At 40.1% G+C, this 26,084-nt stretch overlaps 1 protein-coding gene across 2 annotated transcripts; it reads right to left on the bottom strand.

Annotated features, from left to right (window-relative positions):
• Window positions 1-23,760: 23,760 nt before the first annotated feature.
• LOC126248985 (lipid storage droplets surface-binding protein 2-like) lies at window positions 23,761-25,574 on the bottom strand. 2 transcript variants are annotated; one of them, XM_049950551.1, is made up of 4 exons: window positions 25,467-25,574; window positions 25,063-25,380; window positions 24,215-24,461; window positions 23,761-24,124 (listed from the first exon to the last, which is right to left on the bottom strand). In XM_049950551.1, exons 2-4 carry the CDS (start codon window positions 25,366-25,368, stop codon window positions 23,871-23,873), a joined length of 807 nt encoding a protein of 268 aa, XP_049806508.1. In that variant the 5' UTR covers window positions 25,369-25,380; window positions 25,467-25,574; the 3' UTR covers window positions 23,761-23,870. The 2 variants fall into 2 exon arrangements, with proteins under 2 accessions (XP_049806508.1, XP_049806516.1); XM_049950559.1 differs by lacking the exon at window positions 25,467-25,574 and having other exon boundaries at window positions 23,761-24,118; window positions 25,063-25,455.
• Between the last annotated feature and the right edge of the window lie 510 nt (window positions 25,575-26,084).

Here is a 26,084-nt window from a genome sequence, read left to right as displayed (position 1 = left end):
CTGGGACTGCATCTTCAAAGAGGCCATAGAAATTTACATAACAGACAACCTTGTTAGCAGGGACACTGGTTACCAACTAAGTAAAGCCTGGGAACCAATACTAAGCTCTATCAAGAAGCAACGGTGCAACCAGACATGAGATCATTTCGTCGTGGCTGCCAAAGATATACTGTGGGTGCACCCGTCATCCAGTCTCTGTTTCCCCCTCCACCGGATACACCAAGCACCATCGGCACACAGAATCACACCTGGACCCACAAAGGATAAATACTAGTGGCAGAGAGTATACAGACCATTGCATCAACACTACCTGATGATGGCAGAATGGTTATTCAACAAAATATAATGAACATTTGATGATCGTATCTGGTTGGACATCCAAGAACCCTTCAAACATCATCCATACTCTTTCATGTCCATCTGCTGTATAATTTTAGGACACATAATAAGCTCAAAAACTGCACCTTTCCCACATGATATCCTGAAGCTACAGATCAAGGCAACCAAGTTAATGGAGTATTTCTTTATTTCTGAAAAGCATGTTTATTAGCAAAAGTATTATCAAGTGGGTTAACATATAACATTTGTGAACGGATTGAGAATTTCCTGCTTGAGAGAACACAACTTGTCACTTTCAATGAAGAGCCAATGAAAGCAGAAGTGACTTCAGGCATGCCACAGAGAAGTGTATTGGGACTGTGGTGTCGATAGGTCACATCGACCACATAAAGCATGGTCTTTGAACTCTAACTGCTCAGATGAGCTGTCAAGTTAATGTAACAGTCAGCCTTTGTACCATGTACATTGTACACGTGTATCTTTCTTTCTGCTGAAATATATGTATGTATGTATAGACATTTATGGCAACATGTTTCCAGAATGAGATTTTCACTCTGCAGCGGAGTGTGCACTGATATGAAACTTCCTGGCAGATTAAATCTGTGTGCCGGGCCGAGATTCGAACTCGGGACCTTTGCCTTTGGTGGGCAAGTGCTTGGGTAGCTCAGTTGGTAGAGCACTTGTCTGCCAAAGGCAAAGGTCCCGAGTTCGAGTCTCGGCCTATCACACAGTTTTAATCTGACAGGAAGTTTCATTTATGGGAACAGTTTGTTGCATATACAGTTATCCGTATTACCATTTCCCATATTGGTGACCCCGAAGTTTCTGTCTTCTGCGACTTCTGCACCAGCTGTGTGAAATCAACAGGTTTTACGTTTGATGCCATGGCTGCCTCATCTAACGTTTTATACGAGGATTTGGAGGCTCAGCTACTACTACCAGGCCACTCCAATCCTCTGCCAACGGTTGTTTCACCCCTAACTGACAGTGATTTGCGATCTCCAACAAAGTTAACCTCAAACTTTGTAGCTCTACAACGGATGAGTGTTACGCCATTACCTCAAACAATGGACTCAGGTTTCATGTCACCGGACTGTGCATACCAACATGTGAAAGGTTAAGTGGACAATTTCCAGAATCATGTAATGATCGATCGTTCAAGTAGTGTTCAAAGGGACCCAAATTCACACACGTGCTTTGATCCTCTAAGTGCCGCAACATCGGTTACCGTAGTGCCGTGTGCAACACTGCCATTAATGCAAAACGCACACGCGGCCAACTGCTATAAAGCTATGCCAGTTTTGCCTTCCTCACAATTTAATAACAGACATTTTTATACATGAAGTTTGCCAGACTCAAGCAACAGATCTGTCACCCAGTTTCTCGACCACGTGAGTTTGAGCACACCCTATGGCGCTTCGCCATCCAGGAATGTTGTACCACGACAATGTTATCGCCAGCAGGTTTCCCCAGTGATTTATGGTCCTAACACACGGGCTGCATTTCCAATGCGCACAAAAAACTCTCGCTACTGCCACACCAACTACCAAACCAACCCTCCCCTACCCCACCCCCCCTCCCTCACAGGGGCCCCCGATTCTGACTGTACAGCCGATCACTCCTTCCGCAGTACTGTCTGCGCCTGCTGCACCGGCCTTCCACGTCATTTCTAAGGTGGACAATTTAGGTTATGTGCCTTTAACCTCCAGTCCAGTTTTTGGGCCTACCCCATGTGCCGCTCATCCGTTCGTTCCCACGGTACCGACCATGCCTGCCGCATCGTGCTTCCATGACTCATCAGGGACATTGCAACGGGCTATTGTTCAGGACATGTTTGCTGGTAACATGCCCACACCAGTAGTGTCAGGTCACAGGACAGCAGGCTTTCGAAGATATGCTGAAGCCACCCTCATCCCCCCCATCCCCGGGCCTCTGTCAAAGCTACCTCCTTTATATGAGGACAACCCCGTTTCATGGTTCGCACTTGTGGAGCACCTTCTAGAGTTAAATCAGGTGACTGACAACAACTCTAAATTTCTATGTCTCATCACGCACCACCATGACCACTCAGGCAGGGCTTGTTCTGCGCCTACGCCATTTACACCACCGGGCAGTACTCGTTCGCTCTCTCCTCTTTCCGAGCACTCAAGATTTGCACATGCACCATACATCCCGGTTTACATTCCAGAACAGATAAACAAGGACAAACCTCCTCCACTGTCACAATCACCGCCACCACCACATCTGGGTCATCCGCACTGTTGGTACCACAAGATTTTTGGGGATGAGGCCAAGAAGTGCAGATTACCTTGCTGGCACCCAAACGCGGACCGCAGGATCCAAAAGACACTGAGTCCTGCAGGGAACTTCACAGCCGTCCTCTAACATTGCATTCCATTCACTTGCCCTCTCAGCCGAGCACTTGTTTATACGTGACCGGCATTTTGTTGCGGCTTGCTTTCCTAGTCGACACAGGCGCTGACATGTCCTTCATACCTGCATCGTTGGATCCTCCCATTTTTTCACCAACGAAGTCGCTTCTATGCACTGTGAACAAATCAACATTACAAACTGTCAGCTCTGCTAAAGTTATGGTGCAGCTATCTCCTTCACTACGTTTTCAGGGGACTTTTTACATCACCAACATTGACGAACCAATTCTCGACATGGATTTCTTGTCCCATTACAAACACTCCCTGAATATAGTCCAAGGTTCAGTGCTACACCACCCTTCTGACACTCAGATACCATGCTCAGGCAATTCTACTGATTGTCCCGTCACCAATCTACTGTTAGAGTACAATGCAGCGGTGCAAATCTGTCAGCAAAACGAGGATTTGAAACAACACATTCCTCACACTTTCGACGAGCTCACCGTGGCTCTACCTCACTGCTGCAACTGCAATCCACAGTTCCTTCACCTGATCGACCTTCATCAGCAGACACCAGCACGGACACTAATCAGGGTAGTTCAAAAACATTCAATGCGTGTGACGATTCACGTTCAGTGATCTCTGCAACTGCCACACACATGCAGTGCCATGTGTTTCAAACAGTGCTTCTAATGACAGTCGTGCATGTGATGCAAACACGCCCACCATGCGGGCAGCCGCTCCGCATGTTGGTAAACATTCCCCCTCTGTCGCGCACCAGCTATGTGATTTGGCAGCCATTGCCGTTCCCTGCGCGACACTAATGCCTCTCTCGCCCATGCCAGTTACTCAAGGCAAAGCTAACAACAGACAGTCGCTGCGTGCCCTGATCCACTCCATGCTGGGTGCACAGCTGCCCTCTCCAAACAAGCGCACACCGCGCTCATGTAATAGGCATGTGGCTTTCGTGCGGCCTTTCCCCACTGAGTTACGCCTCCCACTCGGTTACGCCTCATCACGCCCCACTCATCCCAAAACTTCATGTCAGGACACTAACATTACTCAGCCTCATGTGTAGTTCTCAGTCTCTTCCGTCACTGATGGAATGACACACAAGATAATGTCGCCCAGGCTGAGATGGAGCTTCCAGTCGTGCGCCTGCCGCCTCGCACTACTCACTCCGACGCCAACGCCCACATGACCTCCCCTCAGACCTCACATCACAGGCCATACTCCGTACTGCTGGGGTGGGGGCGGGGGGGGGGGGGGGGGGGGGGGGGCTGTGTTGTGTCGATAGGTCACATCGACCACGTAAACCATGATATTTGAACTCTAACTGCTCTAATGAGCCACCATGTTAATGTAACAGTCAGCCTTTGTACCTTGTATAGTGTATCTTTCTTTGTGCTGAAATATATGTATGAATAGACATTTAGGGGAACAGGCAATATAAATAGTAATGTCAGACTTCTTGCAGATGATTCAGTTCTCTGTAAAGAAGTACTGTGTAAAAAGAAGAAGAAGAAAAAGAAGAGGAAGAAAATATACCATTTAACCTTGGTAAGATTTCAAAGTTGTGCAAAGATTGGAAACTTGCTTTAAATGTGTATAGCATTGTATAATTACAATATCAATGAGGCACTTATGGAATCAGTCAACTTTTGCATCTCCTGCGTACCTGGTTGTAATTATTTGTGGGAATATGGACTGGAAGGATCATATAGGATCAACTGTATGTGATGGACTTCAGTTCATTGATAGGATAGTGGAAAATGTGCAGTCAGGATACAAATAAACTGCTAACAAAACACTTGTGTGATCATATCAAATAATACTAACACAGGATTTTTAATGTGTATGGATTAGGAGAGCACAAATGACCATATATTTATTTGAAATAAGAAGCACTATCTTAGAAATGCTCAGAAACCTGTACCGCTAGAGATTTCAAGATAGAAGCCAACTATAATGTGAAAGCCTATTTACAACGTTCCAATGATGACCATTCAGTGTGAAGTCTAGGAAAGTAGCACAGTAGCATATGCATCACTCCAGTAGAAGTAGCAAGGACTAGATTAGATTGGTTAAAGCATGTCAGGGGCATTCAAGTAGTCATTTTTCCCACACTCCATATATGAATGGAACAGCAACAGACTGTGCTATAGTATAATATGATGTAACCCTCTCCTGTTCACTTCACAATGGTTTGCTGAGGATGGATGTAGATGTCATCATAGTCTCGGATGCAGATTAAAAATGTATATGAAGCTACAAAGAAAGGCAGAATGTAAGAACAATGAAGAGCAGCATATTAAATCAAGCAACGAGTTCCGAATCTTGGAAAATGAAGGTTATGCAGCTATAGCTGAAAGAGGCAATTTTTTAATAAAGATACTTATGTAAATAGCACAAGATTTTGCAGGCATGAAGAAATTAATAAAAAATAAAACAGAAAATGGAATCAGGCATTCTTAAAGAGAAGATGAAAATTTCAAGCAAACAGTAGAATATGGCTGTGAGCAGTTTCAGTCCCTAAGCCAGCACCAGACAGGCAGTGCTATTGTGTCTTATGATCCATCTGGAGATTTTTTACATTAATCTTCTCAGTTGAAGGTGCAGTTCATGGTCAACTTCAAACTGATCTTCAGCCTGGATAAAGTGCCACAGTGTGATTAGCTATCTGATGATAATTTAAACATAAAAACTCATCACAGCTGTAAAAGTTTACAGTTGGAACTGAAAACAAACTTGGATTATAATAAGTTACAATTACTGATGTACCACCGTCATAGGGATAACTTTAAAAAATCATACAATATGATAAATTACACAAAATTATTTGTAATTATTTTTGACAGGACACAAGAATATACAATCAATGTCAAAAAAGGAAACAAAACAGAAACATACCTTGTGTGGACACCACATTTCATCAATTAAGATGGCACTGCCCATAAGTAGCAGTATAAACAAAAATGTCTAAACATCCCAATGTTTATTCATATGTTTATATAGTGTAAGATATGATTCTGGGACCAAAGATAATTTGTAAGAAAAATAATGACACTCTGGAAATAATGGCATCCAAAATGTAAAGAAAGTAAAGGCACCTGGAAATGATCGCATTTTTACATCAATATCTATACTCTGCAAACCACTGTGATGTGCATGACAGAGGGTACATCCAATTGTACCAGTTATTAGGGTTTCTTCCTGTTTCATTCATGTATGGAGCACAAGAAGAATGATTGTTTGAATGCCTTTGTGTGTTCAGTTCCTATGTGAGTGATATGTAAGGGGATGTAGTATATCCATAGAGTAATCATTTAAAGCCAGTTATTGAAATTTTGTTAATAAACTTTCTTGGGATAGTTTACATGTCTTCAAGAGTCTGCCAGTTCAGTTACTTCAGTATCTTTGTGACACTCTCCTATGGATTAAAAAAAACCTGTGACCATTCGCACTGGCCTTCTCTGTATACCTTCAATATACCCTGTTAGTCCTATCTGGTACGGGTCCCACACAGTTGAGCAATACTCTAGGATAGGATGTGACGTGATTTGCAGGCAATCTCTTTTCTAGACTGATTCACTTCCCCAATATTCTACCAATAAACTGAAGTCTAGCACCTGCTTTACCCACAACTGAGCCTATGTGATCAGTCCATTTCATATCCATACAAAGTGTTACACCCAGGTATTTTACGAGTTTGTCAATTCCAACAGTGACTCATTGATATTATAGTCATAGGATCTACGTTCTTTCATTTGGTGAAATGCAAAATTTTACATTTCTGAACATTTAGAACAATTTCCCAATTTCTGCACTATGTTAAAATCTTATCAAGATCCAGCTGAATATTTATGCAGCTTCTTTCAGGTAGTACTTCATTATAGATAATTGTATCATCTGCAGAAAGCCTGATTTTACTATTAATATTGTCTGCAAGATGATAATATACAACATGAAGAGCAAGGATCCCAACACACTTCATGGGGACACACCCAAAATTACTTCTACGTCTGACAATGACTTTCCATCCAAGATACCATGCTGTATCCTCCCCACTAAAAAGTTCTCAAACAAGTCACAAATTTCTCTTGATACTCCATATGATCATCGTACTTTTGTCAATAAGCATAGGTGTTGTGCTGGGTCAAATGATTTTTGGAAATCAAGAAAACACTGCATCTACCTGGTTGCCTTGATCAAAAGCTTTCAGTACATCATTTGAGAAAGGTGTGAGTTGGGATTCACATGATCAATATTTTCGAAATCCATGCTGATTGGCATTCTGTTCAAAATTCAATAGAAGTAGGAAAAGATGAAGCAAAAGTAATAGACAATTAACTTGCATAACTATTTACAGAATGCACAAGACGGTGATTCCTCAGAACTGGAATGATTCTCCTTCATTTGAAAGAGGGCAAACAAGACGTAAAAATTTAAGGACCCATGAGCCTGTTTTGCACAATGAACACTGTGCTCTCTAAAATTATCATGAACCACACAGAAAAAAACATTATATTTTAATCAGGCAAAGCAACGGACTGACCTATGGATCATCTGCAAGCTAACAAAACTAGAGAAAACAACATAAATTTTAAAAAAGTAAAAAACCTTTGAGAATCAGTCCACCGACTCAGTTTAAGTCAGTAAACTGAAGAATATGTATCTGTGATACAGCTTCCAAATTTCCATATCCTCAAACTAGGAAAATTAAGAAGGAACACATTTTAATGGAATGTATCTGGACAACATTTGTTTTCCAGATGACATTTTACAATTTTTCTTTGTTGCAGATAAACTGTGACCATGAAGGGAAAAATTAAATACAACAAGTTTGTAAGTATGCCTGAAAATCAATTGTAATGATACTGAAATAATGCACAATGAAAACAGCAAAAAGAAAACAATAAACGTTAACAACTATGTCATACAACCTGTTGGTAAATTCCTGTAACCTTTTTATGGCAGTTGAGGACTACCATTTTCCACAGCAAAAGAAATAAACAGAACATTAAAACTAATATGGACGGCTATTCGTAAACTAAACAGTGTTTCAGAACTAAGTTTCCAGTGTCTCTGAAAAGTGAAGCTTACACTCAGAGTTGATTGCCGGTTTTGACTTGCAGCAGAGAGACGTAGAGTTTTAATCCAAAACCTATTTAAAAACTGAGGGTTTCTCAGCAAGCACTAGTGAGATAAAATCTGTGAAATATGACGTGAAATAGCAAAACAAACAGATCAGACAGACCAGACAAATAAATTGTATGTGTACAAAGGAAGTTCTCTACAGGATTCCAAGAGATCAGGAAAGACTGAGGTGACCTGTAACAGGAAATGTGTAGTTGCCTTTGGAAAAACACAGGAGCAACACGGATACACATAGATGAAGACATAGTACACAAAAATATGTAAAGGAGGCCTGTATCCAGCAGCAGACGTTCAATGGCCAATAATGATGCTGATGATGATGATGGGGGATGATGATATTGATGTCTGTGTATGTGCGGATGGATATGTGTGTGTGTGCGCGCAAGTGTATACCTGTCCTTTTTTCCCCCTAAGGTAAGTCTTTCCGCTCCCGGGATACCCTCTCCCTTAAAACCCACATCCTCTCGTCTTTCCCTCTCCTTCCTTCTTTCCTGATGAAGCAACCGTTTGTTGCGAAAGCTTGAATTTTGTGTGTATGTTTATGTGTCTATCGACCTGCCAGCACTTTCGTTCGGTAAGTCACATTATATATATATATATATATATATATATATATATATATATATATATATATATATATATATATATATATATATATATATATATAAAGAAAGATGATGAGACTTACCAAACAAAAGCGCTGGCAGGTCGATAGACACACAAACAAACACAAATATACACACAAAATTCAAGCTTTCGCAACAAACTGTTGCCTCATCAGGAAAGAGGGAAGGAGAGGGAAAGACGAAAGGATGTGGGTTTTAAGGGAGAGGGTAAGGAGTCATTCCAATCCCGGGAGCGGAAAGACTTACCTTAGGGGGAAAAAAGGACAGGTATACACTCGCACACACACACATATCCATCCACACATACAGACACAAGCCTTGTGTCTGTATGTGTGGATGGATATGTGTGTGTGTGCGAGTGTATACCTGTCCTTTTTTCCCCCTAAGGTAAGTCTTTCCGCTCCCGGGATTGGAATGACTCCTTACCCTCTCCCTTAAAACCCACATCCTTTCGTCTTTCCCTCTCCTTCCCTCTTTCCTGATGAGGCAACAGTTTGTTGCGAAAGCTTGAATTTTGTGTGTATATTTGTGTTTGTTTGTGTGTCTATCGACCTGCCAGCGCTTTTGTTTGGTAAGTCTCATCATCTTTCTTTTTAGATATATTTTTTCCACGTGGAATGTTTCCCTCTGTTATATATATATATATATATATATATATATATATATATATATATATATATACACTCCTGGAAATTGAAATAAGAACACCGTGAATTCATTGTCCCAGGAAGGGGAAACTTTATTGACACATTCCTGGGGTCAGATACATCACATGATCACACTGACAGAACCACAGGCACATAGACACAGGCAACAGAGCATGCACAATGTCGGCACTAGTACAGTGTATATCCACCTTTCGCAGCAATGCAGGCTGCTATTCTCCCATGGAGACGATCGTAGAGATGCTGGATGTAGTCCTGTGGAACGGCTTGCCATGCCATTTCCACCTGGCACCTCAGTTGGACCAGCGTTCATGCTGGACGTGCAGACCACGTGAGACGACGCTTCATCCAGTCCCAAACATGCTCAATGGGGGACAGATCCGGAGATCTTGCTGGCCAGGGTAGTTGACTTACACCTTCTAGAGCACGTTGGGTGGCACGGGATACATGCGGACGTGCATTGTCCTGTTGGAACAGCAAGTTCCCTTGCAGGTCTAGGAATGGTAGAACGATGGATTCGATGACGGTTTGGATATACCGTGCACTATTCAGTGTCCCCTCGATGATCACCAGTGGTGTACGGCCAGTGTAGGAGATCGCTCCCCACACCATGATGCCGGGTGTTGGCCCTGTGTGCCTCGGTCGTATGCAGTCCTGATTGTGGCGCTCACCTGCACGGCACCAAACACGCATACGACCATCATTGGCACCAAGGCAGAAGCGACTCTCATCGCTGAAGACGACACGTCTCCATTCGTCCCTCCATTCATGCCTGTCGCGACACCACTGGAGGCGGGCTGCACGATGTTGGGGCATGAGCGGAAGACGGCCTAACGGTGTGCGGGACCATAGCCCAGCTTCATGGAGACGGTTGCGAATGGTCCTCGCCGATACCCCAGGAGCAACAGTGTCCCTAATTTGCTGGGAAGTGGCGGTGCGGTCCCCTACGGCACTGCGTAGGATCCTACGCTCTTGGCGTGCATCCGTGCGTCGCTGCGGTCCGGTCCCAGGTTGACGGGCACGTGCACCTTCCGCCGACCACTGGCGACAACATCGATGTACTGTGGAGACCTCACGCCCCACGTGTTGAGCAATTCGGCAGTACGTCCACTCGGCCTCCCGCATGCCCACTATACGCCCTCACTCAAAGTCCGTCAACTGCACATACGGTTCATGTCCACGCTGTCGCGGCATGCTACCAGTGTTAAAGACTGCGATGGAGCTCCGTATGCCACGGCAAACTGGCTGACACTGACGGCGGCGGTGCACAAATGCTGCGCAGCTAGCGCCATTCGACGGCCAACACCGCGGTTCCTGGTGTGTCCGCTGTGCCGTGCCTGTGATCATTGCTTGTACAGCCCTCTCGCAGTGTCCGGAGCAAGTATGGTGGGTCTGACACACCGGTGTCAATGTGTTCTTTTTTCCATTTCCAGGAGTGTATATATATAGTTATAATAGAGGGAAACATTCCACGTAGGAAAAATATATAATGTCTTTAAATATGTCTGCTTGTGTCTGTATATGTGTGGATGGATATGTGTGTGTGTGCGCGAGTGTATACCCGTCCTTTTTTCCCCCTAAGGTAAGTCTTTCCGCTCCCAGGATTGGAATGACTCCTTACCCTCTCCCTTAAAACCCACATCCTTTCATCTTTCCCTCTCCTTCCCTCTTTCCTGATGAGGCAACAGTTTGTTGCGAAAGCATGAATTTTGTGTGTATGTTTGTGTTTGTTTGTGTGTCTGTCGACCTGCCAGCACTTTCATTTGGTAAGTCACATCATCTTTGTTTTTAGATATATTTTTCCTACGTGGAATGTTTCCCTCTATATATATATATATATATATATATATATATATATATATATATATATATATATATATATATATATATATATATATATATATTCAGATGGATACAGGATTATAAATACAAAATCAAATAAGGGTAATTCAGGAATAGATTTAATAATAAATAGAAAATAGGATCATGGATAAATTACTATCAACAGCACAGTGACCACATTATCGTAGCCGAGACAGACACGAAGCCCGCACCCACCACACTAGTACAAGTTTACATGCCAACTAGCTCCACAGATGATGAAAAGATTGAAGAAATGTATGATGAGATAAAAGAAATTATTTTGATAGTTAAGGAAGACAAACATTTAATACCCATGGGGGACTAGAATTCGATAGTAGGAAAAGAAAGAGAAGGGAAAATAACATGTGAATATGGACTGGGAATGAAAGAGGAAGTCACCTGGTAGAATTTTGCACGAAGCATAGTTTAACCATAGCTAACATATGATTTAAGAACCATGAAAGAAGGTTGTAAACTTGGAAGAGAGCTGGAGACACTAGAAGAGAAAGGAGTACAGTAGCAGAAGGATGGCTAGTGCTGAGAGATGAAATAGGCAACAGAGAATCGAGTAAGTAAAAAGATGAAGGCTAGTAGAAATCGATTGGGTAACACAAGAGATATTGAATTTAATTGGTGAAAGCAGAAAATATAAAAATGCGGTAAATGAAGCAGGCAAAAGGGAATACAAAAGTCTAAGAAATGAGACTGACAGTAAGTGCAGAATGGCTAAGCAGGAATGGCTAGAGGGCAAATGTAAGGATTTAGAAGCATTTGTTGCTAGGGGAAAGATAGATGCCACTTACACAAGCCCTCTCCCCAGTCAAGTTGCAGCACCTGTACAGAATAGTCAGCTGCTCCAATGTAGCTCTGCATTTGTAAATGTGTTCTGTACTACCTAAGTATGAAGAAGGACATTGTCCAAAAGCTTAGCAACTTTCGTTGTTTACGTATTTATAGACTGTACAACAGGGCCAAACACAGAATTGTTATCTGTGCTGCTTTCATTAGTTATATAGCACATAACAGTCCATTATCATATTCAGATGTATAGGAAAGTAGTCTGCTGGACAATAATATTTACCAATGAAAAGTTGACATTGCGGTCATAAAATACAAGTAAAGTAATGTGGAGAGCACCATAATTAAAAACAAAACAAGTAAAGTACCCCACAAAAAAAGAAAAAAGCGTCACACTTATGTTCAAGAACGCCAGAACTTCTCACAGTTAATATTTAAATACACTAACTGTGGAGAGAAGGAAAGACAGTTCATTCTCATATTTATGAGATTATTGCTGGACATTCTCAGCCACCTTGGAAGATGCAGTCCTCTGCTGTGAACAGTGCTTATACTATTGTCACATAAAACAGTTCCCTTTCTTTCAGTGAGATTTTAGGTGCTACTCAGTAACCACAGTGTGATTATTCAGATGTTACAACAGCCCTACCACACCTCACTAGGGAACTGCCCAGTCTGACAATTCAAAACCTGCCCTGAATTTTTTTATACAAGAAGAATACACTAAAAGAAACACAATGTAAAATTTTAGTTGCTAAGACACATTGCAAGAATTAAAAAAAAAAAAATATTTAAATTTGCCAAATTCATAGCTTGCCAGGTGGCTGGGGAAATGTACATCTTTACCATAGCTATACAGAACAACATATGCACTATGCGGTGGGTACGTGCCCTTGGTTGGTGGCACATTGGTAAACTGATAACACTGCACAGCATGATCGTAGTTTGTAAAGCAAATTTCAGTTTCCATTGATAGTTTCTCTGACACAGTTGGTCACAGTCACCATTCACTGAAATCTGCAACTCTTTTAATGTTTATAATAATTAGCAGTTGGCCTTGCGGTGCAGGTGCCATAGCTTCACAGTAATATGGAATTCGATTAATTATTCTTATCCTTGCAAGATGAAATATGAAGAACAGGGCATACAATTAAAACCATCTACTTCTCCTGAAGACCACGTATGTGTGATTTATTAGTTAATTTCTTGGTTATTCATTACAATAAAGCTGACATTTCTTTAGAAATTGTGGAAACATTAGAAGAAACATGAAATAACTCAGAGGGTTCTACAAGTCGTGATTCAAACAATGACAGATGTGCTAATAAAAGTCCAGAACAAAAAAACAGAGTGCCTTTGAAGCCCAAAGAAAACATGTATAGTAATAGATTTTAGCAAGAGATAAAATGCTGTGAATTTCTTAGTTAAATGAAGGAGGGAGAAAAATCTTAAACTTAAGCAATGTGCAAAGCCAGTTTTTTTTCGTAAAATCTGTACATGAACAGTTTAACAGAAGAAAGATTTATATAAAGTATGAAATACGCACAAAAATGAACCTCACAAAAGTATAAAAGAAAAATTATTCTATCAATTTAGCACTGCTTGTGAGAATCAATGCACCACTGAGGGAGATCTATGCCATTGGGAACTCGGAATAAGAAGTGAGTTGAACATTGCTGATTTCCAGGTTTCTTCGACATGATTAAACAGATTCCAGAAATTGTACATAACAAGAAGTCACAAATTACAAACTTTACAACTAAATATGCACAGAAACTTGTACCTAGCATAAAACAAAGGTTCTGGTTATCCTCTAGACTGCTGTGTATAAAGCCAATCAGTTGGATTTCGTGCAAACCACAATTTATCGTTTCGAGTGAAAAAAAGACAGAGTTGTATGTACAGTCGATGAGTGCTATGACACATTTGTATACAACAATGCCACTGTTGGATTAATGTTTCTGCAGCTATAGCTCTGCCTTCAGGAACATCAAAGCAAATTAGGACCAAAAATTAAAAAAAGGACTGTTTACTTGCAAAAGGCTTGTAATCAAAGTAGCAAAATCTAGAAAAATGGGAGAGAATAATGTTCAATGTTATATCTGACACTTCTTACCATTTGCAGAAAATAATGTGTTGCTTTTGTTGGACTCTTGGCCTGCACATAGTGACGCCTCTGTCATCAGGAGGATGATAAATTATACGTAACCAGGTGACAAAAGTTATGGGATAGCGATATGCACAAAAACAGGTGGTGGTAGTATTGCATACAGAAGGTATAAAAGGGAAGTGCACTGTCAGAGCTGCCATTTGTATTCAGGTGATTCATGTGAAACGATTTCCAACTTGATTATGGCTGCACAGTGGGTATTAACAGACTTTGAACACAGAATGATAGTTGGAGATCACATGGGACTTTCTATTTCAGAAATCATGAGAGAATTCGATGTTCTGAGATCCACAGTGTCAAGAGTGTGCCAAGAATTTCAATGTAATTTCAGGCATTACCGCTCACCATGGACAATGAAATGGCCAATGACCATTACTTAATGAGTGAGAGCAACGGTGTTTGCATAGTTGTCAGTGCTAACAGACAAGCAACACTGCATGAAATAGCCACAGAAATTAATGTGGTATGTATGAAGAATATATCCATTATGACAGTGTATGTATCCATTATGACAGTGTAGCAAAATTTGGTGTCAATGGACTATGGCAGCAGACGAACGACACGAGTGCCTCTGCTAACAGCACACCACCTGCAGCACCTCTCTTGAGCTTGTGACCATACTGAGTGGACCATAGACAACATGGCCTGGCCAGATGCGGGGTGGAATAGGTCATCTAGTCTAACTGAATCGATCACTGACTGGTCACGTTCAGCTACCTGGAGACCATCTGCATCATTGACTTCACATTCCCATGCAATGATGGATTTTTTATGGATGACAATGCATCATGTCACCAGGCCACAGTTACTCACAACTGGTTCGAGAAACACACTAGACAATTCGAGCAAATGATCTGGCTACCCAGACTGTCCGCCACTGAACATTTATGGCACATAATCAAGAGGTCAGTTTGTACACAAAAACCTGCACTGGCAACAATTCTGCAATTATGGATGTGCGTAGAGGCAGCATGGCTCAATATTTCTGCAGGGACTTCCGATGACTTGTTGAGCTACATCAACTTGCTGCACTTCAGTGGGAAAAAGAAGACTCAGCACAATGTTAGGAGGCATCCCATGACTTTTGTCACCTCAGGGTATAACTCTCATTCCACCCAGAACTAACTGTGTGTTTCAGACTCCCAATAAAGAAAACTTCTAGCACTTTAAAGCAGTCTTCAGAAAATTGTTTGGCAGTGAAATTTTTTAAAGCTCTTTTGTCATTTCAGGTTTATCTGGAGAACAGTATTGTCATTTCTGCACTATCAGTTTGCATCACCGCGTTTTTACGAATTTAATCATGTACGACTGGCATGGAACACAATGGACACAACCATTTCTTACTCATGTCCACCTACATCTTTACTCTGCAAACCACTGTGAAATGTGTGGCGGAGGTTACATACCATCGTACCAGTTCTTATGGTTTCTTCCATACCATTCATATAAGCAGTGTGGGAAGAAAATTTGTTTGAATGTCTATGTCTGTGCTGTAATTATTCTGATCTCATCCCCACGATCCCGATGTGAGCAACACAAAGGGATTGTAGTATATTCCTATCGTGATCATTTAAAGCCAGTTCTTGAAACTTTGTTAGTAGATGATCATGGGATTGTTTGTGTCTGCCTTCAAGAGTCTGCCAGTTCAGTTTCTTCAGAATCTCTGTGACACTTTTCCAAAGATCAAACAAACCGGTGATCATTTGTGCTGCCCTTCTATGTATGCATTCAATATCCCCTGTTAGTTCTATTTGGTACGGCTTCAGCTCAGTTGAGCAATATCCTCGGTTGCTCGAGTGATTTGCGAGCAATCCCATTTGTAGACTGATTACACTTTCCCAGTTTCTACCAATAAACCAAAGTCTATCACCTGCTTTACCCTCAACTGAGCCTGTGTGATCTTTCCATTTCATATCGCAGGTATTTGTCTGAGTTGGCTGGTTCCAACAGCAACTCCTTGATATTATAGCATAGGATACTACATTTCTTTGTTTTGTGAAGTGCACAATTTTACATTTCTGAACATTTCCAGCAAGTTGTCAATCTTTACACTACTTTGAAATGTTAAATCAACATCTGACTGAATGTTTATGTTTGTCTCGGATAGTATTTCATTATAGATAACTGCATCATCTGCAAAGAGGCTGAAGTTACTATTAATATTTTCTGCAAAGTCACAAATACACATCATGAACAGCAAGAATGCCAACACACTTCCCTAGGGCACAATTGAAGTTACTTCTACAACTGACGATGGCTCCCGTCCAAGATAACACGGTGCGTCCTCTCAACCAAACAGTCCTCAAATCCAGTCACAAATTTCATTAGATACCCCATATGATTGAACTTTTGAGAATAAGTGCAGGTGTGGTACTGAGTCAAATGCTTTTCAGAAATCAAGAAATACATCATCTACCTGACTGCCTTGATATAAGGCTTTCAATAGTGAGAAAAGTGTGAGTTAGCTTTCACATGATTGATGTTTTCGGAACCCATGCTTTTTGGAACAGAGGAGCTTATTCTGTCCAAAATATGTCATTATGTTAGAACTCAGAATACATTCAAAGATTCTACACCAAATCAATATGAGGAATATCAGACAGTAGTTTTGTGGATCACTTCTACTACCCTTTTGGTAGATGGGTGTGACCTGTGCTTTCTTCCATCTACTGGGCACAGATTTTTGTTTGAGGGATCTATGATAGATTACAGATGGAAGAGGGGCGAACTTTGTCTCAAATTCAGTATATAATTTGACAAGGATTCCATCCGGCCCTGGAGCTTACTTCACTTTTAACGATTTCTGCTGTTTCTCAACACCATGACACAAATACTTTTTCACTCACCTGTTTGGTGGTGGTGGTTGTTGTTGTTGTTGTTGTTGTTGTCTTCAGTCCTGAGACTGGTTTGATGCAGCACTCCATGCTACTCTATCCTGTGCAAGCTTCTTCATCTCCCAGTACCTACTGCAACCTACATCTTTCTGAATCTGCTTAGTGTATTCATCTCTTGGTCTCCCTCTACAATTTTTACCCTCCACACTGCCCTCCAATACTAAATTGGTGATCCCTTGATGCCTCAGAACATGTCCTACCAACCGATCCCTTCTTCGTGTCAAGTTGTGCCTCAAACGTCTCTTCTCCCCAATCCTATTCAATACCTCCTCATTAGTTATGTGATCTACCCATCTAATCTTCAGCATTCATCTGTAGCACCACATTTCGAAAGCTTCTATTCTCTTCTTGTCCAAACTATTTATCCTCCATGTTTCACTTCCATACATGGCCACACTCCATACAAATATTTTCAGAAATGACTTCCTGACACTTAAATCTATACTCAATGTTAACAAATTTCTCTTCTTCAGAAACGCTTTCCTTACCATTGCCAGTCTACATTTTATATCCTCTCTACTTCGACCATCAACAGTTATTTTGCTCCCCAAATAGCAAAACTCCTTTACTACTTTAAGTGTCTCATTTCCTAATCTAATTCCCTCAGCATCACCCGACTTAATTTGACTACATTCCATTATCTTCGTTTTGCTTTTGTTGGTGTTCATCTTATATCCTCCTTTCAAGACCCTATCCATTCCGTTCAACTGCTCTTCCAAGTCCTTTGCTGTCTCTGACAGAATTACAATGTCATCGGCGAACCTCAAAGTTTTTATTTCATCTCCATGGATTTTAATACCTACTCCGAATTTTTCTTTTGTTTCCTTTACTGCTTGCTCAATATACAGATTGAATAACATCGGGGAGAGGCTACAACCCTGTCTCACTCCCTTCCAACCAACGCTTCCCTTTCATGCCCCTCGACTCTTATAACTGCCATCTGGTTTCTGTACAAATTGTAAATAGCCTTTCGCTCCATGTATTTTACCCCTGCCACCTTCAGAATTTGAAAGAGAGTATTCCAGTCAACATTGTCAAAAGCTTTCTTTAAGTCTACAAATGCTAGAAGCGTAGGTTTGCCCTTCCTTAATCTAGCTTCTAAGATAAGTCGTAGGGTCAGTATTGCCTCACGTGTTCCAACATTTCTACGGAATCCAAACTGATCTTCCCCGAGGTCGGCTTCTACTAGTTTTTCCATTCGTCTGTAAAGAATTCGCGTTAGTATTTTGCAGCTGTGACTTATTAAACTGATAGTTCGGTAATGTTCACATCTGTCAACACCTGCTTTCTTTGGGATTGGAATTATTATATTCTCCTTGAAGTCTGAAGGTATTTCACCTGATTCATACATCTTGCTCACCAGATGGTAGAGTTTTGTCAGGACTGGGTCTCCCAAGGCCGTCAGTAGTTCTAATGGAATGTTGTCTACTCCTGGGGCCTTGTTTCGATTCAGGTCTTTCAGTGCTCTGTCAAACTCTTCACGCAGTATCGTATCTCCCATTTCATCTTCATCTACATCCTCTTCCATTTCCATAATATTGTCCTCAAGTACATCGCCCTTGTATAGACCCTCTATATACTCCTTCCACCTTTCTGCTTTCCCTTCTTTGCTTAGAACTGGGTTTCCATCTGGGCTCTTGATGTTCATACAAGTGGTTCTATTATCCCCAAAGGTCTCTTTAATTTTCCTGTAGGCAGTATCTATCTTACCCCTAGTGAGATAAGCCTCTACATCCTTACATTTGTACTCTAGCCATCCCTGCTTAGCCATTTTGCACTTCCTGTTGATCTCATATTTGAGATGTTTGTATTCCTTTTTGCCTGCTTCATTTAGTGCATTTTTATATTTTCTCCTTTCATCAATTAAATTCAATATTTCTTCTGTTACCCAAGGATTTCTACTACCCCTCGTCTTTTTACCAACTTGATCATCTGCTGCCTTCACTACTTCATCCCTCAAAGCTACCCACTCTTCTTCTACAGTATTTCTTTCCCCAATTCCTGTCAATTGTTCCCTTATGCTCTCCCTGAAACACTCTACAACCTCTGGTTCTTTCAGTTTATCCAGGTCCCATCTCCTTAAATTCCCACCTTTTTGCAGTTTCTTCAGTTTTAATCTACAGGTCATAACCAATGGATTGTGGTCTGAGTCCACATCTGCCCCTGGAAATGTCTTACAATTTAAAACCTGGTTCCTAAATCTCTGTCTTACCATTACATAATCTATCTGAAACCTGTCAGTATCACCAGGCTTCTTCCATGTATTGTACATGTTTGGTGGTAGAAGTATCAAATTGGGGAAATTCTCTTGGGTTTTCCTTTGTAAAGGAATATTTGAAAAGGAGTTAAGCATGTCAACTTTTGCTCTGGTACCCTCAATTTCAGTTCCTGTCTCATTCGCTAGGGATTCGACACCAACTTTGGGCCTCAACAGCTTTTACATGTGACCACAATTTCTTTGGGTTTTGTGAAAGGTCATTTCATAGTATTTTGCTATGGTAGTCCCTGGGGCAATCACGCATTACTCTCTTGATAGCCAAATGTGTTTCATTCAGGGTGTCTATTTATAGCGCCACACTTTGTTTTACACTTATGCAGTAATCTCTGTCTCTCTAGAAGTTATGGACTGTGACTGTATACCATAAAAGCTTCCTCCCATTATGAACTGTTCTGCTGGGTACATATCTACCCAGTGCATGGTTGGTGGTGCTTTTTTTTTTTTTTTTTTTTTTTTTACACTTGAGCCATAGTACCTCTACATGTTCCTGCCTTGCACTGAATGTTTCAAGTTCCTCATTGAGATATGACACTACTGATTTTTTATCTAGTTTATTGAGCATAGATATCTTTAAAGTATCTCTCTGCTTATTTTAGTTGTCCCAGTACTTTGGCAATCATTGTTGCCACAACCATGTCATGTTCACTGATACTAGATTCCTCGAAGAGGTCAAGTCTATTTGTTGCAATTTGACCATTAGATCCAATACATTTCTATAATTAGTGGGGTTCCTAACTATCTGTTCTAGGTCATTTTCAGAGAAGGCATTTAGTAATGTTTCACAGGATGTCTTATTCCCATCACAAACAAAACTAATTTTCCCAGTTGACTGTAGGATGATTAGTGTGACTGGGGAACTTAGAAGTGAACTGAGGTTCTCTCTAAAGTTTTCAGTTACATTAGGAGATGAGACTCATGGGCATGAAAAGGATCCAGTTATATTATGCCCACCCCTGACAATCTCACAGGCACCTTGAATTTCTCAAGTGGATTTGAATTTCTTTACTGCGACAAATGCATCACCCACATTTCCCCATTTTCCTATCCTTTTGGTATATACTTAAATTTTCCCCAAAAATTTCACTGTTATCAATATCAGGTTTCAGCCCACTTTCAGTACCTAATAATGTTAGCTTCACTGCTTTTAGAAGTGTGCTTCAGAGTTAACCATTTGCATTTTAATACTCTCATCTGTGGGGGGGTATTTCTTTTACACTGATACCTCTTGGTTTCCTACAGTTTTTTCTTGATTGGCTGGGGAATCACTTATCTATAAAAACAAAATTAAACTAAAAATAAAACCAGAAATTACCGTCATGTGATTAAATGCATTAACTTTCTTTCTGGGGGTACCTGGTGTAAAGAAAATTTGTATTTTCATCATCCAATACACACTTCACATTTTTGTGACTACTACAGGAATAAACAAGGAACTTTCTCACCATCAGCAAATTATACATTATTCAAAAATATTGCATGACCTGAGCTACAGGAATTGTTATAAAATAATTAATGTCAATAAATTAAAGCTTCAAGTTATGTAAGCCATTTGTAATGTAATATATGTTGCCTTGATTTTCTTTCTCCTGTTCATCACTTGTCACAATTACATCTCTGCAGTAGTTGTGTGCCTTACAAACTAAAGTTTTGATAGTGCATTTCTTTTGATGCGTTCTTCTTGCATGAAAATATTCAGGGTTGGCTTCAACATGTCAGACAAACATCCTCTTGGCAGCAGCATTCAGGGGGTGGGAACAGTCTGCGATTGATTGTTTCCCCAGTTTCATACATAAGTGTTCTGTGACTGGAAACATCAAAAAGCAGATTTGTCAGACTGCATTACAAGTATTCATTGTAATTTACAATTTTAAACCATGTTAGAAAAGTTTCACTGCCAAATGGTTCAAAGATGTTGGATAATGAAGACTGACGAAGTTATAATTGACTCAACTTTCACACCCTCCATAGTCATCATTGTCTTTAGACACATTTAGTTCACATGGCTATGGAAACACTCCAGTTAACACCTATATTTGATACTTTAAGGTTCATCATCAGGCTGTTATTGCAAAGATTATGTAAAACAAATCAAGAGATTTTCTGTGTGATAGTATTGCTATGCACACTTAGATCAAAAGCTGAACAGCTTTTGATTTGCCTATATTCTACATTTAGTCATCTGTGATGGTTGAAGGCTACCACTCTACAGGCCTTGGCATCATGCTCCTAGACCAAATACTGTAAGTGATTCAGATAGAAAGGCAGTAAATGGCTCAGCTGATCAACAATACTGACATATAGCAAGCAGCAGATACCAAATCAAAAGTGGTGTGCAGTGGAAACAACCAATGACTAAGTATTTGGAGAAAACTTACAGCATCAGTAAGTAATTTATACAACAGACATTGTTGATAAAAAAATTGTTTAAATGACTACCCATGTCCACAGTAGGTGGTTCTACTGCATCAGCACTAGCCGCGTGACAGTCAATGTGTTAAGGGCATTTCTTCAGCACGAAGTATCATGCTGGGGAAGAAGCCATGAAGACAAGTTGGCATGAAGAGTTAAAATTTCATTGCCATAAATATTGAATACACTGGAAAAAAAAACTGAGAAATAGATTCTATATTACAGCTATGAGTAACATGATGTAAGTTATTGGGCACTTAAATATGATGCAGCAACATCCACAAAAAAAAAAAAAAAAAAAAAAAAAAAAAAAAAAAAAAAAAATTGGATATAAAATTACCTATGACATAACTATTGCACTTTTAGAAGCCTTTTCAAAACAAAGGCAAGTGGTCTACAGTTGAACACTTATTCATTTTTCATTGTATAACCTAAAAAGAGCTGCTCATCTTGCACAGGATTCTCTGAAGAGGAAGAGAGAGATACTACTTCACATGAGGTTCTGGCAGAGCTAAGATATTATGCCACCTTGACAAGGCCTTTGATGGCTAGATCATAAAATTCTACTTTAAAATTAAACAGCATTAATTTAATTTCTTCTGTATATATTCTTGACAATAGAAAATAGCATGCAGCTGATTTAAAATCCAATAATATAACAACACTTTAGGAATTAAACTCAGCTTTGGGAGCATAAAATTTAGAATTCCACAGAGTTTGGTTCCGAGTCCATTCCTTTTCTAACTTAAACAGCCATCCAATAATGTTAATGGTTCACTTAAAAACCAATATATATTATAAGACATGCACAATTCTCAATCTTTTAAAACCCATTTCAAGCAAAAATGACCTGGCAGTTTTAGAATTAGATAATCATACACTGAATGAAAAAGCATTGTAAACATTCTCTGGGACCCTTTTAGTAAGGTAAAAATTAGGCAAAATAGAAACACACACACACACACACACACACACACACACACACACACACACACAATAGAAATGTTTTATGACTAGGGACCTTCATTAAAAACCAGCAATAACAATAAGCAGGCACATAAGTATCATCAGGTAGCTAATGTCACAATAGGTGAACATAATGGAGTTTTAACAAAGTTAAAAAACATACTTCCACATCTGTTTACCTGATATAAAATCAGTCTTGCACTCTTGACAGTCTATACCGTCTTGAAATCATGCTTTCCAAGACTTTCTATAGTTAGTAAAAGTAAAAGAACAATTATTTGTGTTATTGTATCAGCAGTGTCATACCTGCAACTTCATGAACCAGCAAGTAGTCTAGACTACTACATTGTATTCAATTCTACCTCCTGGTCCTCTGCACTAACTCACTGCCCCTTCTGCCAAACTATGGCATTTATTAGTTTGATTTAATACTAATTATTTCAGTTGTTGCACTTCACTTAATACTGTTTGAGCATTATTGGGCCTTTACACTCAGTAGCAAGAGTGATACCAGTAAAGCTGTAAATTCTGGCTATACCACACCACTAAACAAATAGTTTGAGATGGCATTTCATCCACAGCACTGTCCCCTAGAAATGTTTATTGGGGAAGCACTGGCTCACTGATAGTTAAGCCAAACCAACTGCACACACGCAATAAATTCCACCAAAATACTTTCACACGACTTCCTGTCATTACTTATCACACACTTTTCAATATTGCATGTGTTGTGCAACATGTAAATAAGATGTTTTAGCATATAATATACTAACAACCTAAACAATTTCAGCCATTGACAAGTTAATCCAGGCACTACTTTAATATATGACATTCATTCATGTCAATGTCCATAACTGCATTTTAATGCTCACCACTTTTTTTAGGCATTTCATCAATCATGTTTCCAAAGTTGACGCTTTGTCAGGAGCACATGCACATTCCTAAACCTCTCGTGACAAAGAGCAAACTAAAACTAGAAAATTCTCACATGTTTGGCCCCCTTACTAATTTTAACACCAATGACACATTGCCACCAAATTATGTAATATTAAGACACTTGACCAATAAGATCTACACTATCCCTAATGAAATAGACAATTCAACAAGATCTTGTATTTGACAAGACTTGCTGCACGAAATACCTCAATACAGCAGGTAATCTAAGAATGTCCGTCTAAAAATATTTTCGACTGGAATTTCAGGGTAGCAAAATTAAAAGAAAATTTTCTTGCAAAATTTTTAATAACCATAAAATTACATAAATAATGAAATATTGTTAAATAATATGTTCAGTCTTAACATGCAAATTTTTATACAATTTTCTACACTTCCTTCACGAAGAAACATTTTGGCTTTCTGGTTTCTCTTGTTCAGTTTTTACTTCAGCTGGTTTAAGATATGCATTTATATAATTCGTAAGTTGTACAACAGCTATCAATGAAGCAATATACTCTTGTACATTTTCTCTGTTCAGATTTTGAACTTGTTTTACCAGTGTACTGTATACACGTTGTGCAAGTTTACTGGATAGACGGCCCACTGTACTAACAGTATGAGAAACCTTGTCATCTTTTGAGGAAACTGGAACTGAAATAATAGCCCAGTGTTAAAATACTGCTCACCAACGCATTTTTATTACTTCAATGAAACATGTTTGAAAAGATTTTTGCAACTTACCTGCTTGCTTCTCATCTTCGCCAGGTGGGAAATAGTAGTCCAAGTATTTTTCCGCTACTGCTGCAGTGCTGTCAACAGTTGTGACAGCAGCAAGGCCATACTTTGTGCTCAACAACTCATTTGCCTTGTTCCAGCTGAGCTCTTTCAGGCTCTTTGCTTTCTGCACACCAGCATCCTTCACTGTTGACACTTTGCTGCAGGTTGGCCGTAAAGTTGCAGCAACATAGTTCTTTGTTGTTTCATATATCTGAAACAAAAGTTAAAAACTTTAACATATTTTGAATATGGACATTCCTATAATCTCGGGATGTACTATCACAACATAGACAGCAAAATCAAGAAGTTACTTCCTCTTCTATGGGGGAGACTACAGCGCTGTCACTGATACCACTGAATGCTCCGATGAGCTGCCTTTTGTTCAAATAGCTACAAAAATTGTTAATTTTAAAGTCCACTTTAAACAGCATGCTTTTTTACCACCCCGACACGTTCCACATCATTACGAAGTGTCGTAATCGTAATCTATGGAACAAGTACTAATCTAATCTTTTAATCTGTCACTAAGATGTGTCAAATGGAACTAAACTTTACTTTTAAAAGCTTAATCATAGAATACACTAAACGGTAAATCTTAGTCCAACACCTAGAAATAATTAAACTGGTTATACAACACGATACAAAACAGCACATCAACATGGTCGTTGAAGATAATCAGAAGGGACTTTAGCTATTTCTATACTCGCTAGAACAAGTATATTTCCATTTTCCCCTTACGTGGTAATCTAAAATTCAGTTTTTTTAGCCCTCAAACAGTTACCTTAATCACAGTACTTTTTACTGTTGCTTACCTGTTGCGGCTGTTCTTTGATAATTGGTAATCTTTCTTCCACCAGGGAAAGTCCTTTGCACAGCGTTCCATCAACCATTTGAATGGGTTGTTCCAGTTTCTTGGCCAAGGGAACAGCATGTTCCATTGCCTTATTCACTGTTGCTTCGGCAGTAGATAATGTCCAGTTAATGACACTATTAGATCCTTTAACCCTGTTATACATATCAGCCGATTGATTCAACGCCATTTCAACAACAGGGAGCGTCCTAACTCTGTCGACGCATTCCAGTCTCGGTGCTACAGACATATTCTGCGCTTCCGCCATTGCAATCCCTTCCTTTAAAAGTAAATTACAGTACAATAACACTAACGGCACGGATACGTACGGTAATCAAAATGCGACTTCAATCACTACCAGCTTACCAGAAACAACACCAACGAAAAGACACAACACAAAGCTGCAGGCGTTGAACACAACTAGTTCCACTTTGCCGCTCGCCGCGAGTTATATACTATCGCAGGCAATGAACGGTTGTGGAGGGGAGACGTCCAATAGTAACACGTGACGTCAACGTAATCTCTGCAAAACATGGTCGATGATCGACTAACGAAGTTTCGAGAGCCACGTCACCGCCGCCTGTATTAGAGGCGGCCATGACTCGGTGCAACGCGAAGCTGCATTTCGTTCAGTGTAAAGCAACATTTTTAGTGAACCTGGAATACATATTTAAAATCCTCTTGCGACGTTTCCTGTGGGTCTTGGCGCTGCCTAATGGCATTATAAGTGTTAATCTGGTGAAATATATTAAGCTGGACCGGTAATGTAGTTTGTATGAGGCGCCAACACGCCAACATTATTTTACTTTTGTGACGGATGTAGTCATTATTAATAAATGATAAATATCGTCAGCCAGAAGAGTTTTAAGAGCATCCCTTTCGGACATGCTTGTTCAAAAACAAAAGGTGGCGTTGAAAAATGGGAACACGAAAATCGAGTTTCATGAAAAATGTAAGAAAAGAACGAGTCTTTATGATTTCAGT

This window comes from Schistocerca nitens, chromosome 1, assembly GCF_023898315.1.
Source record: "Schistocerca nitens isolate TAMUIC-IGC-003100 chromosome 1, iqSchNite1.1, whole genome shotgun sequence".
NCBI classification, from domain to species: domain Eukaryota; kingdom Metazoa; phylum Arthropoda; class Insecta; order Orthoptera; family Acrididae; genus Schistocerca; species Schistocerca nitens.
This window is presented reverse-complemented; position numbering and strand designations above follow the sequence as displayed.

Coding starts and splice junctions, on each gene's coding strand:
- LOC126248985 (XM_049950551.1), bottom strand. CDS start 25,368: ATGGCGGAAGCGCAGAATATGTCTGTAGCACCGAGACTGGAATGCGTC. Junction 24,462..25,062: donor TCAAAGAACAGCCGCAACAG/GTAAGCAACAGT, acceptor CTTTTGTTTCAG/ATATATGAAACAACAAAGAA. Junction 24,125..24,214: donor CGAAGATGAGAAGCAAGCAG/GTAAGTTGCAAA, acceptor CTATTATTTCAG/TTCCAGTTTCCTCAAAAGAT.